The sequence below is a fragment of the Canis lupus genome, chromosome 37 (genome assembly GCF_048164855.1).
Source record: "Canis lupus baileyi chromosome 37, mCanLup2.hap1, whole genome shotgun sequence".
NCBI lineage: Eukaryota > Metazoa > Chordata > Mammalia > Carnivora > Canidae > Canis > Canis lupus.
In genome coordinates, this window is record NC_132874.1 from 7,502,193 (window position 1) to 7,514,854 (window position 12,662).

Here is a 12,662-nt window from a genome sequence, read left to right on the forward strand (position 1 = left end):
GCCACATTTAAGGGTGCTTTGTTTCAGAGGATGATTAGAGTGGCGCCCTTGGTACTGATTATAGTGGAGCTATTTGAACTGTCCAGAGTCTGGGCACTGCATTATATTAAAACTTCCATTTTGGGGTGTGTAGTGACTAAAAATTCTCTCCTAGTTTAAACTTGGCATCAATCATATAGCTCAGCAGAAGCAAGATTATTGAGTATAGAACCACAGGAACCCAGCATTTTTCTTTTATACTCACACAAGGAAAAAAAAAAAAACAAAAAACAAAAAAAACCCAACAACAAAAAACCAGACCCAGCTATAGCATCTACGGTTCCTCCATTCTTACACCGAAATTTCAAGCACCATGGGTTCTCTCCCAGAGTATAATCAGTAGGCTGCTGTGACTGGATTAAATTAAATCAGATGTGAAAGGCTACTGTCTCATATTAATACATCCCAAATTTTCTAGGGCTAGAAGGAAATAAAATTCACCTTCTTTTTAGAAGAGGCAGAAAATGAGGAAACCCTTTCTGCTCCAGAAAATAGCTCTTCTGGCTATGGTTCTGAATAATTCTTCCACTTCCAAGGGCTCACCATCTGAAAATGAATTTACCTGGAGCATGCCTCTGACTTGGTGACAATTTAGAGCACAGTTCCGCAAGAGCCACGAAGCACAGACTGCACCCAAATGTTAGCAGTCCGTGGAGTCATGGGAGAAGTAGAGCCCAGGTGAAAAAGTGAGGGTGAGTTGATCTAAATTTATCACATCTTAGGGCACAAGGTCATATACAGACAGTTTGACACCATCTCTGCATAGTCCCATCCTACTGACATGTCCCTATTTTACCCATTGCTAGAACCGCCATGTTTTGTGGATATAAAAACCCAAATTAATTGGGTATATAATTAATTAGATATCACCTTAGAAAACTTATAAGCATTTTATTCACATGTAAACAAAGGACTGTGCACCAAGTCTTAACACTATTTCTCTAAGTTATAGAAGAAACCACATTTCTGAATACTAATTTTATTGGACATCTACCATTTGCCTGGCACTGTGCAAAGTCTTTTACACACATTATCATAGTTAACCCTTAAAAAGAACCTTTAAGTTAGTATTGCTGTTGCTCCTATTTTACAGAAAAGGAAACTTTCTTAAGAAATTAAGTTATTTGCCTAAGATCATGAAATTTGTCAATGATAGAGACAATACAGCCAGTAAGGCAGTACTCCTCTATTTTCTCCCATTAAAATAAGGTGAGGATCTGCTCCTATTAAGTTCTTAGATGTTCCTGAGAACTGGAACCAGGTGGGTCTGCAAATCCGGCCACCAGAACAGAGTTCTCGACCTCTCCTTGGACACCAAGTGTTTAAATGGTCTCTCTGCTCAGGCAATCACTCAGCTACGCCCTAGCGGTCTTCTCACTTAGGCAAGGAGATGAACCAAATTTCAAGACTTAGCAAAAAAAAAACCCAAAAAAAACTAACATATTTTCGATAAGAAAATCAAACTTTAGATTCAGTGCTCATGGCTTTGGAATAATAATCCCATGGAAAGAAAGATAAAAGTTTTTGAAATAACTTGGAAGACAGTGAGGATAATCTTTATACTTGAAATACAATGAAGCACATGTAAGTTTGGCCAGACAGCTTTGGAGGTTCGACAAGCAGGCTAAGATTCAAAAAAAAAAGAAAGGAAAGGAAAGAAAAGAAACACAAACCCAGCAATCTGGTGGTCTCCTAATTTCCCATTATCAAAACTACTCTCCCATAAATCTGAATCCAATCCAAGAAATATGTCAATAGCTGGTTGTTTCGGATTAGGTGGAGGATATAGTAACAGAACTGTGTAAGGGGCCAAGAGGCTTAAAATATATTCTAACCATGTTCGGGTCAGGTCAAGCAACAGTATTTAATGTGAACAGCATGGAATATTCTTGAGACTGAGATCCGGCATACAGGATACAGTATGTGTAAGTAGGTACTGTACTCTACCTCCCCCCTGCTGGCAGACCCTTGTCACTAAAAAAACGATGAGCTTCTTTTGAGACTCTATCACACATCCTCAGCAAGTATCTCCCGGGCTGGAAAGCAGTTAAGATCCAACCATGGGCGAAATTGGAAAAGAGTTAAGGGAATCAAAAACGTTCATTATTCCGAAACCCATCTCAGTTCCCAAAGTGCTGGCTACGGGCTGACTTCCTCCGAAGAGCCCTGCAAAAATCTCGATCCCGCACAAAATAAATCCATTTGCAAGTGACACAAGGTGAGGTCAACGGGCTGGTCTTGCCGACCACGTCTCCGACTCTGGGTTCCTCCGCAGCCTCGTGGGGGCCAAGCCTCACCACGAGGGTGAAGGCGACAGGAGCCATGCAGGGAAGGGAGAAAAGGAGAAAGGGGGGTGGGGGGTGGGGGGAGACCTCCGGGCCACACTTCTTTCTAGTATCAACAAAAAGAGAAGCCGCATCCTGACCTAAATCATCTCTCAAAGGCGCTTTATAAATTACAGGGACAAAGGGAGGGGGTGGCGGGTGGCCTGGGAATCCTGCAGACACCCTACCCTCTGACCCGCCCCCTCCCCCTCCGGCACAAGGGAAGGAAGACAGAAAACAGAGCTCAACTCGGCCCTCGGCGAGGAGCCCCCCCCCCCCCCCGCCCCCGGCTCCCGATCGCCCATCCCTCGGCCCCCTGGAAGAAAAAAATCCACGTAAACAGCAGAGCCGCCCCCTGGGGCGGACACTCCCGGCCCGAGGCTCCTAGACCCGGAGGCCGGGGCATTTACTTAGTTGGATTTTTCTTGCTTACTCATTTCCCTCGAGCACCCAACCCCCCGTCCCCACTCCGAAACCCCGCGGCACCGCCTCCCCCGCCGCGGCAGCCCCCCGCGGGCCCCGGGCCCCGGCCGTCCCGGCACTGACCTGCTGCTGTAAGGGCATTTCCGAAACCGGCCGGGCTCCGGGGGCGGCGGGGGCGGCGGGGCCGGCGGGGCGGGGGCCCGGAGGGCCGAGCAGACCGGCGGCGCGGGCGCGGGCGAGGGCGGGCGCCCGGGGGGTCGCGAGCGCCGAGCGAGGGTGGCCGCGCCGGGGCCGGGGCCGGGGCCGGGGCCGGGGCCGGGGGCGAGGGCGCCGGGACCGTCCCAGGCCAGGGAGCCGGCGAGCAGGAGGAAGTGGGTGCCCCCCGCTCCCCCTCCAGCGCCCCCTCCCGCCGCCGCCTCCTCCCCAGTCACAGGCGCGTCCTCCGCGCACGTGTGCGAAACGTCACCGGCGGGTCCCGGGGAGAGGGACAGACCCGGGCGGCGGGACGGGAACGCGGCTGCCCCCGCCCTCCGCCCTCCGCCCTCCGCCGCCGCGGGGCGGGGAGGGGGACAGGGCGGGGGAGGAAGGGGCAAGGGGAGAGGCGGGTCAAGGGCAGGCCCGGGGCCCGGCGAGCCAGGCCCGGGCGCACGGGCCACGCGGGCGCCGCCGCGGCCACCGCCGGGATGCGCCCAGGCCGGGGCGCCTGGCCTCGAGGCCGCCCCCCGCCCCGGCCCCTTTGTCGCCGGGACGGACAGACCCCCCAAGTGTGTCCCGCGCCGCCCCAGCGGAGCCCCTGCGCCCCGAGCACGCCCCGAGCTCGCCCCGGGGACCCCCGGCCAGCCCCAGGGCCTCGCGGCCCGGCCGGGGGCGCCCAGCCCGCACCCCCGCGCTGCAGCCCCGGAGCCCCGGAGCCCCCCACTCCCCGCTCCCCAGGCCCCGACCCCCTCCCCCACCCCCTTCTCCATCCGGGGCGTGACCCCTTCCTACGCCCGAGAAAGAGGAAGCTTCGAGTGGCAGCGGAGGGGGTGGGGGAGGGAGAAGTGCGGGGCGCGCAGGGGGGCCGCGAAAAGTTTGGGAGCGTGTGACGTGGTCGGCGCCCGGGCCCTCGCCGCCGCCCCGCGCGCCCGGCCGAGCCCCCCGACCCCGGGCGCAGGGGTGCGGGGGGCGGGGGGCGCACGAGCCCAACAATGAGGCCGCGCGCGGCGCAGGGCGGCCGGCGAGGCCCGAGCGCGCGGCCCCACCACCCCGCGCGGCGCCAGCCCCCCTCCCGCCCGGGCCGGGGAGCGGAGGGCATTACCGGAGGGCCGCCGCCGCCGCCGCCGCCGCCGCGTCCCAGCGCTGGAGGCTGCTGCAGCCCGGCTCTGCCCGAGGGTCCGTGCGGCGTGGTGTAGAGGAGGCTGCCGGCCGTGTGCTCCGCGCCGGGGGCGCTGGGGAGGAGGGGGCCGGCGGCGACGGCGCCGCTTTGGAGGGAGGAGGAACAGGAGGTGGTGGAAGTGTTCGTGGTGAGGATCTGGATGTACGCGCCCGGGGCGGCGGCGGCGGCGGCGGCGGCGGGGAGGCCGGGGCTGGCCAGCAGTGCCCTTTTGTCCATGGAGGCTGCAGCGGCGGCGGCGACGACAGCCGCCCCCTCCCCACCCCCGGCGGTCACCAGGTACTGCTCCAGGGCGGGCTGGATCCCCTTTCTCATCTCTCGCTCCTGCTCTTTTTATTGCTATGCTATATTAACGTTTTGTTTTCAATTTCTTTTATTATTTGCAGTCGGAGTTTCCAAGTCTCTCCTCCTCCTCTCCTCCCCGCCCGGCGCCTCCGAGCCCCTTCTCTCTCTTTTCTTTTTTATTTTTCCGCACCGCACGGGCCCCGGGGGCCAAAAATAATCGGGGCTCTGGAGAGAGGAGGGTCCCGGCCGCACGGATACCGGGCCCCGAGGGGGGATGGAGGCGTCGGGGGCGGCCGATGCAACGGATTGCGAGGCGGCGGCGGCAGCCCGGGTGCTGCGGCCGGCAGCTGAAAAATGGCTCCAGGAAGCTGCTGCTGACAATGAATGAAGGGATACGGTTTACGCGCCAAGGTCCTCCCGCGAAACTCAGATTTCCCGCCGGCTTTTCAAACCATATTTGCATATCCCCGCCCCCCAACCCGCCGAGGACCGTTCCCGCAGCCCATTGGGCCGCTGGCTCCGGACTTACGGCCCAATCGCGGCGCGGGGCCGCGGCCTGCTGGTTTCCATTGGCTACCGTGCATCACGGTTACCGGGGCGACAGGGGCTTCATTTGCATAGGCCTCCTTGATTGGCTGGGCGAGAGCAGGATTTTTTTTTTTTTTTTTAGGAGGCGGGGCAAAGCCCTTCCTTCTCTCCCACGGAAGACCACGCCTCGTCCAGGCCCCGCCCGGTCCCCGCCCGCGCGCGGGGCGGGCGCTGCTGACCTGGGCAGGCGCTCGGCGCCCCGCAGACTCAGTGCGCATCTAGTCCCGAGCGCAAGTTTCGCTTTTAGAAATTGTCAAGGTGACCAAGGGGACACTTGCGGGAACTCTCTTTCCTTTGGCCAGTCAGTGTGATAGATGCACACCAGCTGGAGATTCTGCCAGATAATGTTCCAAAGGCAAGTTGGACCGTGCGGACCATGCCTGGCAGGTGGGACTGAGCCCTTTAAATCGTGGGGTTTCTCTTTTCCTGAAATCCAACCAATGCGGCGGCGAGAGCTGATCCCGAGGCCCAGGCTGATAGACAGAAGCATGTGGGCAGGCGGGATCGCGGGGGCAGAAGGTTCGCCTGTCGTGATTGCGGGCACCACTTTAGTTAGCGTTCCAGATCATTCCTGGCAGCTTCATTATTAGCCAGGATTGCGTTTAGGTAAAAAATTAACTCTGGAACGTTTGGAGCGAAAGCTTACCGCGAGTATTGGTTTGAGTCCAGCCGACAAGCCACCCCCACCCCACAGCCCCACTCCCCCCACCCCGCCCCGCCCCGCCCACCACTGGCCCAGAAGCACCCAGGGCAGTTAATTAGGGCTCATCTAGGACTGATCTGCGGGTTTCTAATCAGCCAAGCAGTAATCCCAAGAAGTGCACGCTTCCCACGATGACGTCTTGCTCCCCGCAAGCGCCGTACGCCCAGGCACCAGCGCTTTGCAATTTCGGTTTCCTACCAAGTTCTCGGACTTGAAAGCAAACGCAAGGATCCAGATCCATTCCAAAACCCTTTAAACGGCTTTTTTTTTTTTTTAAAGTAAACTAGAAATTGTCACCAGAAGTCTGTTAAATGATTGTGAAATTGACTTCTGTATTTTTTTTTAAAAAGATTGTATTTATTCATGAGAGACACAGAGAGAGAGGCAGAGACACAGGCAGAGGGAGAAGCAGGCTCCCTATGGGGAGCTCATGTGGGATTCTATCCCAGGACCCTGGGATCACGACCTGAGCCAAAGCAGATGCTCAACCACTGAGCCACCCAGGTGCCCCCCTTGACTTCTGTACTGGTGCAGCTGTTCATGGGTCTTAAAAGTGAAGATTGCTTCTGTGAGCCTGAACAGAAAAAGGAAAAAGCAGGAATGTGGGGAAATGTATACATGTCAGGTGTCACTCGCAATTCCAGTCACCGAGAATTGTACACACTAGCTGCTAAGCTGGTGCTCACGGGCTGATGAGGGTTGCGATTCTTCTTGCCCTTCTGCAGAACGTTATTACTGTTGTTATTGATAATAATAATTTCCCCAAACTCACATAGTCAGTATTATGAAAGGCCTGACCAGTATTATGAAAGGCCTGAGGCTCAGATTCGTTAATGCTTCAGCCCTGTTACCTAGTCTGAAACAGGATGAGATAAAAGTCCTGTTAAACCTTGCGCCAGGCTCAGGAAAGTTCTGGTCTTGCATGCAAGGTGGTTGAGGACACATGGCCTAGTACCCACACATTTATTGGCACTCTACCATAAATCTGACACTATCTTTAGGGCAGATTAGGTGATACTCAAAGGGCATCAATTCTTGTTGGACTAGAGGCATAATGTATCAGCACTTTCCTTGATCTTGTTCTATCGATGCTGTTTTCCACCCTGGGCGCTACTGAGAAACCTAGTACTTTAACTATTTGGTCATCACCACCTATAGAACTTCATTGGCAGCATGCTTGTGATGGTGGTAGTGAGGATTGTGGGGGGCGGGGGGGGGGAGAGGTGACAGACCTGCATTATTAAGATTAGAGACAAGCCCAGGATTTGAAACTGTGTACAAAAATCCCCGCTAGAGCTCCCCACAAGTGATTACATTAAGATAAATATGACAGTCACAGAGGAGCAAGTGTTCACAATCCAGATCCCCACCTGTGAATCTGGTTTAGAAAGCTTTGAACTACTTATTCTCCTTTAGCCACGTTATAGTTTTAACGTAGGGTACCTGGTAGAAAACAAATGTTTTGACATGTGCAGTGACATGAAATAAGATGCTAAAATTTGAGGTAGGCTATTGATTGATTTGTGGAGAGGCAGCATGTTTCAGGAGAAGGATAATGGGCTTTTGGAGCCACTCACTAGTTATATAACTTTAATCTTTAAAAGCCCGTTTTCTCATATGTCCAGTGGGAACTCACATTGCAGTGCCCATATTACAAGGTCATGATGAGAAGAGGCAATAATAAATGTAAAGCGCCAGGCAAATAGCATAGCAGGTGCTCAATAAGTGGTAGCTGTTTATGATTCTATTTATTTGCGTGATTGCACTTTGTAGCTCTGTGTAGTCCAATCTGACTCGCAGCCTCAAATCTTCCTATTACCCCTGGATGTCCACTTGCTGTGGCAGCTTAGCTTTGTCCCAGTGTAGGAGCACAGTCATGACCTGGTTAGTAGGGATTATAGAATCCTGACTCAGAAATTCAGGGTAATAAAGTCAGCTCTGCTCCTCGTCCCACTCCCACCTCATCTGTTCATGGCTTCTGGCAGGTTCCTAAGTCTGAGCCTCCCTGACCTTTCCTTGAAGGTTAGACTGATCTAACACTAGACTGGCACTGCCCTTGCCAATCACCACCCCCGTTCAAATCTTGCTTTGACAGCGGCCCAGGCAACTAGTTGTTAAAATTGGCCTGTGTAATTGGTTGAATGGTGGCCCCTCAAAAACATGTCTTCATCCTTATCACTAGAAACCTATATTGTGAACTTATTTGGAAAAAGGATCTTTCCAGATGTAATTAAGTTGAGAATCTCAAGATCATCCTAGAGTTACCTGGGTGAGCCTTAAATCTAAGGACGAGTATCCTTATAGAAGACACCCAAAGGAAGGACACAGAGGAGGAGAGGCTTTGTGAGGATGGAGGCAGAGGTTGGAATGAGCAGCCGAAAGTCAAGAAATGCCAACAGCCACCAGAAGCCATAAGAGACAAGGAGTAGAATCTTCCATAGGCTTTACTCTGGAGGAAACAGAGCACTGCCAACACCTAGGTTTCGGACTTCTGGCCTCTACACTGTGATAGAATAAATTTCTGTTGTTTTGAGCTACCCAGTTTGTGGCAATTTATTATGGCAGCCCTGGGGAATGAATTCGGTCTGCTAGCCTGCCTACCCGAATCTCACACCTCTTAACTGCTACTCACCTCGTCTTGTACTGCTGCCAAGATACTATTCCTTGCCGGACACCAGTGACACTAATTGTCAGCCTGTGCCAGAGCCCCTGTGGAGGACTTTTCAAAGTATGACTTGTTGCAGACTTGCCTAAGAAGTTCGTAAAAATGCAGATTCCTGAGCTCTCCCCAAACCATTTAATGAGTCGGGATCCTTTGAGGCAGGGCCCAAGAATCTTATATAACAAGTCCCTCCAGGTAATTTCTTCCAGCACTAGATATTGAGAGCTGGAGTCAGCTGTGTGACTTTGGATTTCTTCCCATTACTTTCTATTCTAGCTACAGCTGGAGTTTGCCACTCCTGTGCCTAAATGCCTTGATTCTCTTGTTTCTCATCCTCTTGCCCCTTCTCATCCTGCCAGTTAACATAACAAGCTCTGAATTCCTGTTCACTCACGTACACACACACTCACACACACATATGTAATACATATATGAAGCTGGATGTTATAATCTTCCCTAAAAGTCTTCGTTTTCAATTTCAAAATACAATTTTGCCAACACCCATAAGATCGATATATAAGTAATTCCCAAGAAACAATACTGCTCAACAGTTTTGTGGCAATTCAATATTAAATCATGAGACAAAAAAAAAAAAAAAAAGAATCATAGGTTCGGGAAGCTGAAGAAACTGCTCGTAAGCCCAGAAAGTCTTTGAAACAGCTAATGTTTAAATTGTGCCTCTAATTTCATTTCAGTCAAATCTGGTTGCCACATTGGACTTTGAGTACATAGCTTTAAAGTTTTAGGGCCTGGAGAAGACTCGTTTAAGAGTTTAAGGCGTCTGTAGTGCAATTCAGTTAGTTGCCCATAGAGAAGTAACATTCTCTGTTTTATCTTTCTGGTTAGGAAGATCATGTCCTTAAGCCATTACCACATCACACACTACAAACAAAATTTCTAGGTGCTTATTCTAGAAACTTGACCATTCTAGTTATTATAGATTATGGTTTAGATACCAGTATAGAGTTTCTTGCCTTCAGGTCTTTGTCCAGGAAGATACTGTGTGAATAGAGGTCTTGTGTATTTATTTATTTATTTATTTATTTTTTTAAGATTTTATTTATTCATTTGAGAGACAGAGAGAGAGTGGGAAGGGGCAGAGGGAGAGGGAGAAAGAATCAGAAGCAGACTGCACTGAGTGTAGAGCCCGACTGCAGTCTCTGTCCAACAACCAGGAGGTCATAACCTGAGATGAGATGCTTAATGGACTGTGCCCCCCAGACACCCCTAAAGCTCCTGCATTTTTTAAATAAGTCTGGGATGAACTTCTGGCATAGAGCATAGCTCTCAATCACATCTACTGAATCTGTATCTCTGATTAGAGTCCAGGAATGTGCCTTATTATAAACAGAGTAATTGTGATGCAGGCCGTCTGCAGAACACACTTCGAGAAACATCCACGAGCATCCATCCGTGATCTAGCAATCTCTGCCCTATAAATTGGCTTCTTAGGCAACTATGACATTGACTGGAAGTCCCTTTCTTGTATGCTCCATCCTGATCACAGCCCCCTGCCTCCCACCAAAAGTAACCATTAGCCTCATATTTTTAGTCTTCACTTCTCTGTATTTTTTTAAAGTATCATGACCTAAATATGCATCTTTCTAAACTATAGTTTCATCTTGCCAATTTAAAAAAATATTGATCTGCCTTTCAAGTTTCTTTTAATCTATAGTTCCTGGTCTATCCTTTTATTTTCCTCAAGATTTATCTCGACGTGTATAGTAGGTTGAATGGTGGCTGCCCCCACAAGATATGCCCATTAAAACTTTGATTTTGACTTTGACCTTATTTAGAAAAATGGTCTTTGCAGAATAATTAAGGTTAAGGACCTCAAGATGCAATGACCTTGGATTAGGATGAGTCCTAAATCTAATGTCAGTTATTTTTACAACAGAAGAGAAGAAAATGTAGAGGAGGTATGAGAGCAGAGGCGGAGAATGAAGTGTTGTGTCCACAAGCCAAGGCACACCAAGGATTGCCAGTTACCAGAAGCTGCGAGACAGACATGGAGCAGCTCCATGGAGGAAACATCCCTACTGCCATCTTGATTTCAGACTTCTGGCCTCCAGAACTGGGAGAGAATAAATTTCTGTTGTTTTAAGCTACCTTGTTTGTGACCACTCATTATAGCAGCTCCAGGAACTCATTCAAAGAATTTGGGGCATTGAACCTCATGGCCTAAATTTAGCAGAATGCACACTGTGGTGCACTTGACCCTGTTGCTCTGTCTTCTGCATTTCCTGCAGATTTTGCAGCTGGACGCACAGTATGGACCAGACTCAAGTTTGGTTCCTTTGGCAAATCTGAGGCATACAATGCCATTCTGTCCCTTGTCCTGTGATCTTGGCAATCATTCATGCTCCTTATTTTCTTTTTCCCACGGTATTTGTTGTCAATACTTTTCTGCATGTGAAATTTGTCTTCTTGGACTTGAAGAGTGAGGAGGGTTCAGATAATCTTGTCTGTCTTCAGGAGCTCCATCTTACATTGTTGTCATGAGGGTGCAGGCTTACTTTCTGAGGTTTCCTTGTTACATCCCCTCCACCCCTACTTTAGTGTAGACCTTCCATTTCCTCTTGCCTTGTCCCTCTCCTTGTCAGTTTTTGGTTTTTGGTTTTGGTTTTGGCTTAGAGAGAGAGCAGGCAAGCTGGGTGAGAGTGGGAGAGGGAGAGAGAGAGAGAGAGAATGTTTAGTCTCCATGCCCTGTGTAGAGCCTGACTTGGGGCTTGATCTCACAACCCTGAGATCATGATCTGAGCCAAAATTAAGAGTTGAATGCTCAACTGACTGTCCTGGTCGGTTTTGATTCCCTCCCAGCACTTCCTGCTTGGTGTCTCCCCTTCTTAAAACGGAGCCCCGAGGGTTTTGAGAGGCAGAGGCTAGATTGTTTCCGACCCTGCAGACCATCCTACCACTGTCCTTGCTCTCACCTGCTTTTGGAGGGTAGAACGTCCCACGGTTTCAGCTGCCATTCCCACATCACCCTGCTCACAGCCCTGTGAAGCTCTGCTGGCTCTTTGGCAGTTCTCCTGTTCATAGGTCCAACAGGCGCTACTGGGTTTTTTCCTTCTTTCTCAGACACAGGTGCCGATATCTTATGGCAGCTGTTTCAGCAGTTGGGCTGTTCCCTCTCATTTGTATTTTGGGACTCGTGGAGTTACTCTGTCACCAAATTTTGTCAGAAATATTGCCTCGTGGGTTTCTGGTTTTCCTATCTAGGTGTCCTTTCTATTTTCATGCAGAGGTAGGGAGAGATTGAAGAATAGTGCTGCTCCTCACCACCTTTGGATTTACTTTTCCTTTTTTGTTTTTAAATTTGTTTTAATATTCATGTTTTAATTTTAGTTAACATACAGTGTTATATTAGTTTCAGGTGTACAATATAGTGATTCAACAATCCCCATCGGCTATTTCACCCATCCCCCTCCCCTCTGGTAACCACCAGTCTGTTCTCTATGATTAAGAGTGTTACTTGATTTGTCTCTCTCTTTATTTCCTCTTTGCTCATGTGTTTTGTTTCTTAAATTCCACATCAGGGTGAAATCAGAGGGTATTTGTCTTTCTCTGACCAACTTTGCTTAGCATTATATTCTCTAAATTCATCCGAGTTGTTACAAAAGGCAAAATTTCATTCTTTTTTATGGCCGAATAATATTCCACTTATATATGTACCACATCAAAGGATTTATTTATTTATTTTTGAGAGAGAGTGAGAGAGGGGATGAGCACGGGGAAAGACAGAGGGAGAGAAGCCGACTCTCTGCTGAGAGTGGAGCCCGACACCGGCTCCATCTCTCAGCCCTGAGATCATGACCTAAGTCAAAATCAAGAGCTGGACGCTAAACTGACAGAGCCACCCAGACGCCCCTATACCACATCCTTTTTATCCATTCATATATCAGTGGACTACTTGGGCTGCTTCCATAGTTTGGCTATTGTTATGTTATAAATGCTGCTGTAAACAGGGGTGCATGTGTCACTTTGAACTAGATTTATTTGTTATTCTTTGGGTAAATATCCTTACCTTGCCTTTTAATCAAATTGATTTTGAATCCACCACATTGGGCTGTCATGAAAATAATGCCTTACAGCCACACATTTCCATAAGCATGGAGGGGAAGGAAAATTATGAGCTGTTTACTTGCCAGGTTATCAGATAGAACTTGAAAAAGCAAACTGAGGAAGAGAACTAGAGTCGAGTTACTTACTTTTGCTTAGGCAGTGACTCCAATGGATCTAGAATAGGAGGAAGCAGAAGAACAC

General features: G+C 49.9%; 2 protein-coding genes across 4 annotated transcripts in view; one reads left to right on the forward strand and one right to left on the reverse strand.

The window, feature by feature from the left end:
- Positions 1-4,848, reverse strand: part of E2F3 (E2F transcription factor 3) — a 75,914-nt gene extending 71,066 nt beyond the window's left edge. Inside the window, exon 1 of one of the 3 annotated variants that reach the window (XM_072814107.1) lies at positions 4,084-4,848. In XM_072814107.1, the coding sequence (XP_072670208.1) occupies positions 4,084-4,473 (390 nt within the window). In that variant the 5' untranslated portion in view covers positions 4,474-4,848. Of the gene's footprint in view, positions 1-2,909; positions 2,987-4,083 lie in introns of those variants that run through there. The other 2 variants (XM_072814106.1, XM_072814108.1) reach the window with 2 other exon arrangements.
- On the forward strand, positions 3,470-10,504 carry LOC140626088 (uncharacterized). The gene is made up of 4 exons (XM_072813697.1): positions 3,470-3,550; positions 3,781-4,437; positions 4,545-5,418; positions 10,294-10,504. Exons 1-3 carry the CDS (start codon positions 3,470-3,472, stop codon positions 5,340-5,342), a joined length of 1,536 nt encoding a protein of 511 aa, XP_072669798.1. The 3' UTR covers positions 5,343-5,418; positions 10,294-10,504.
- The last annotated feature ends 2,158 nt before the right edge of the window (positions 10,505-12,662 follow it).

Bases quoted from the DNA above. Each gene is read 5' to 3' on its own strand.
- LOC140626088 (XM_072813697.1), top strand. From the start codon at position 3,470: ATGCGCCCAGGCCGGGGCGCCTGGCCTCGAGGCCGCCCCCCGCCCCGG. The intron at 3,551-3,780 runs GTGTGTCCCGCG...CCTACGCCCGAG, and splicing joins GGGACGGACAGACCCCCCAA to AAAGAGGAAGCTTCGAGTGG. The intron at 4,438-4,544 runs GTACTGCTCCAG...TATTATTTGCAG, and splicing joins CCACCCCCGGCGGTCACCAG to TCGGAGTTTCCAAGTCTCTC.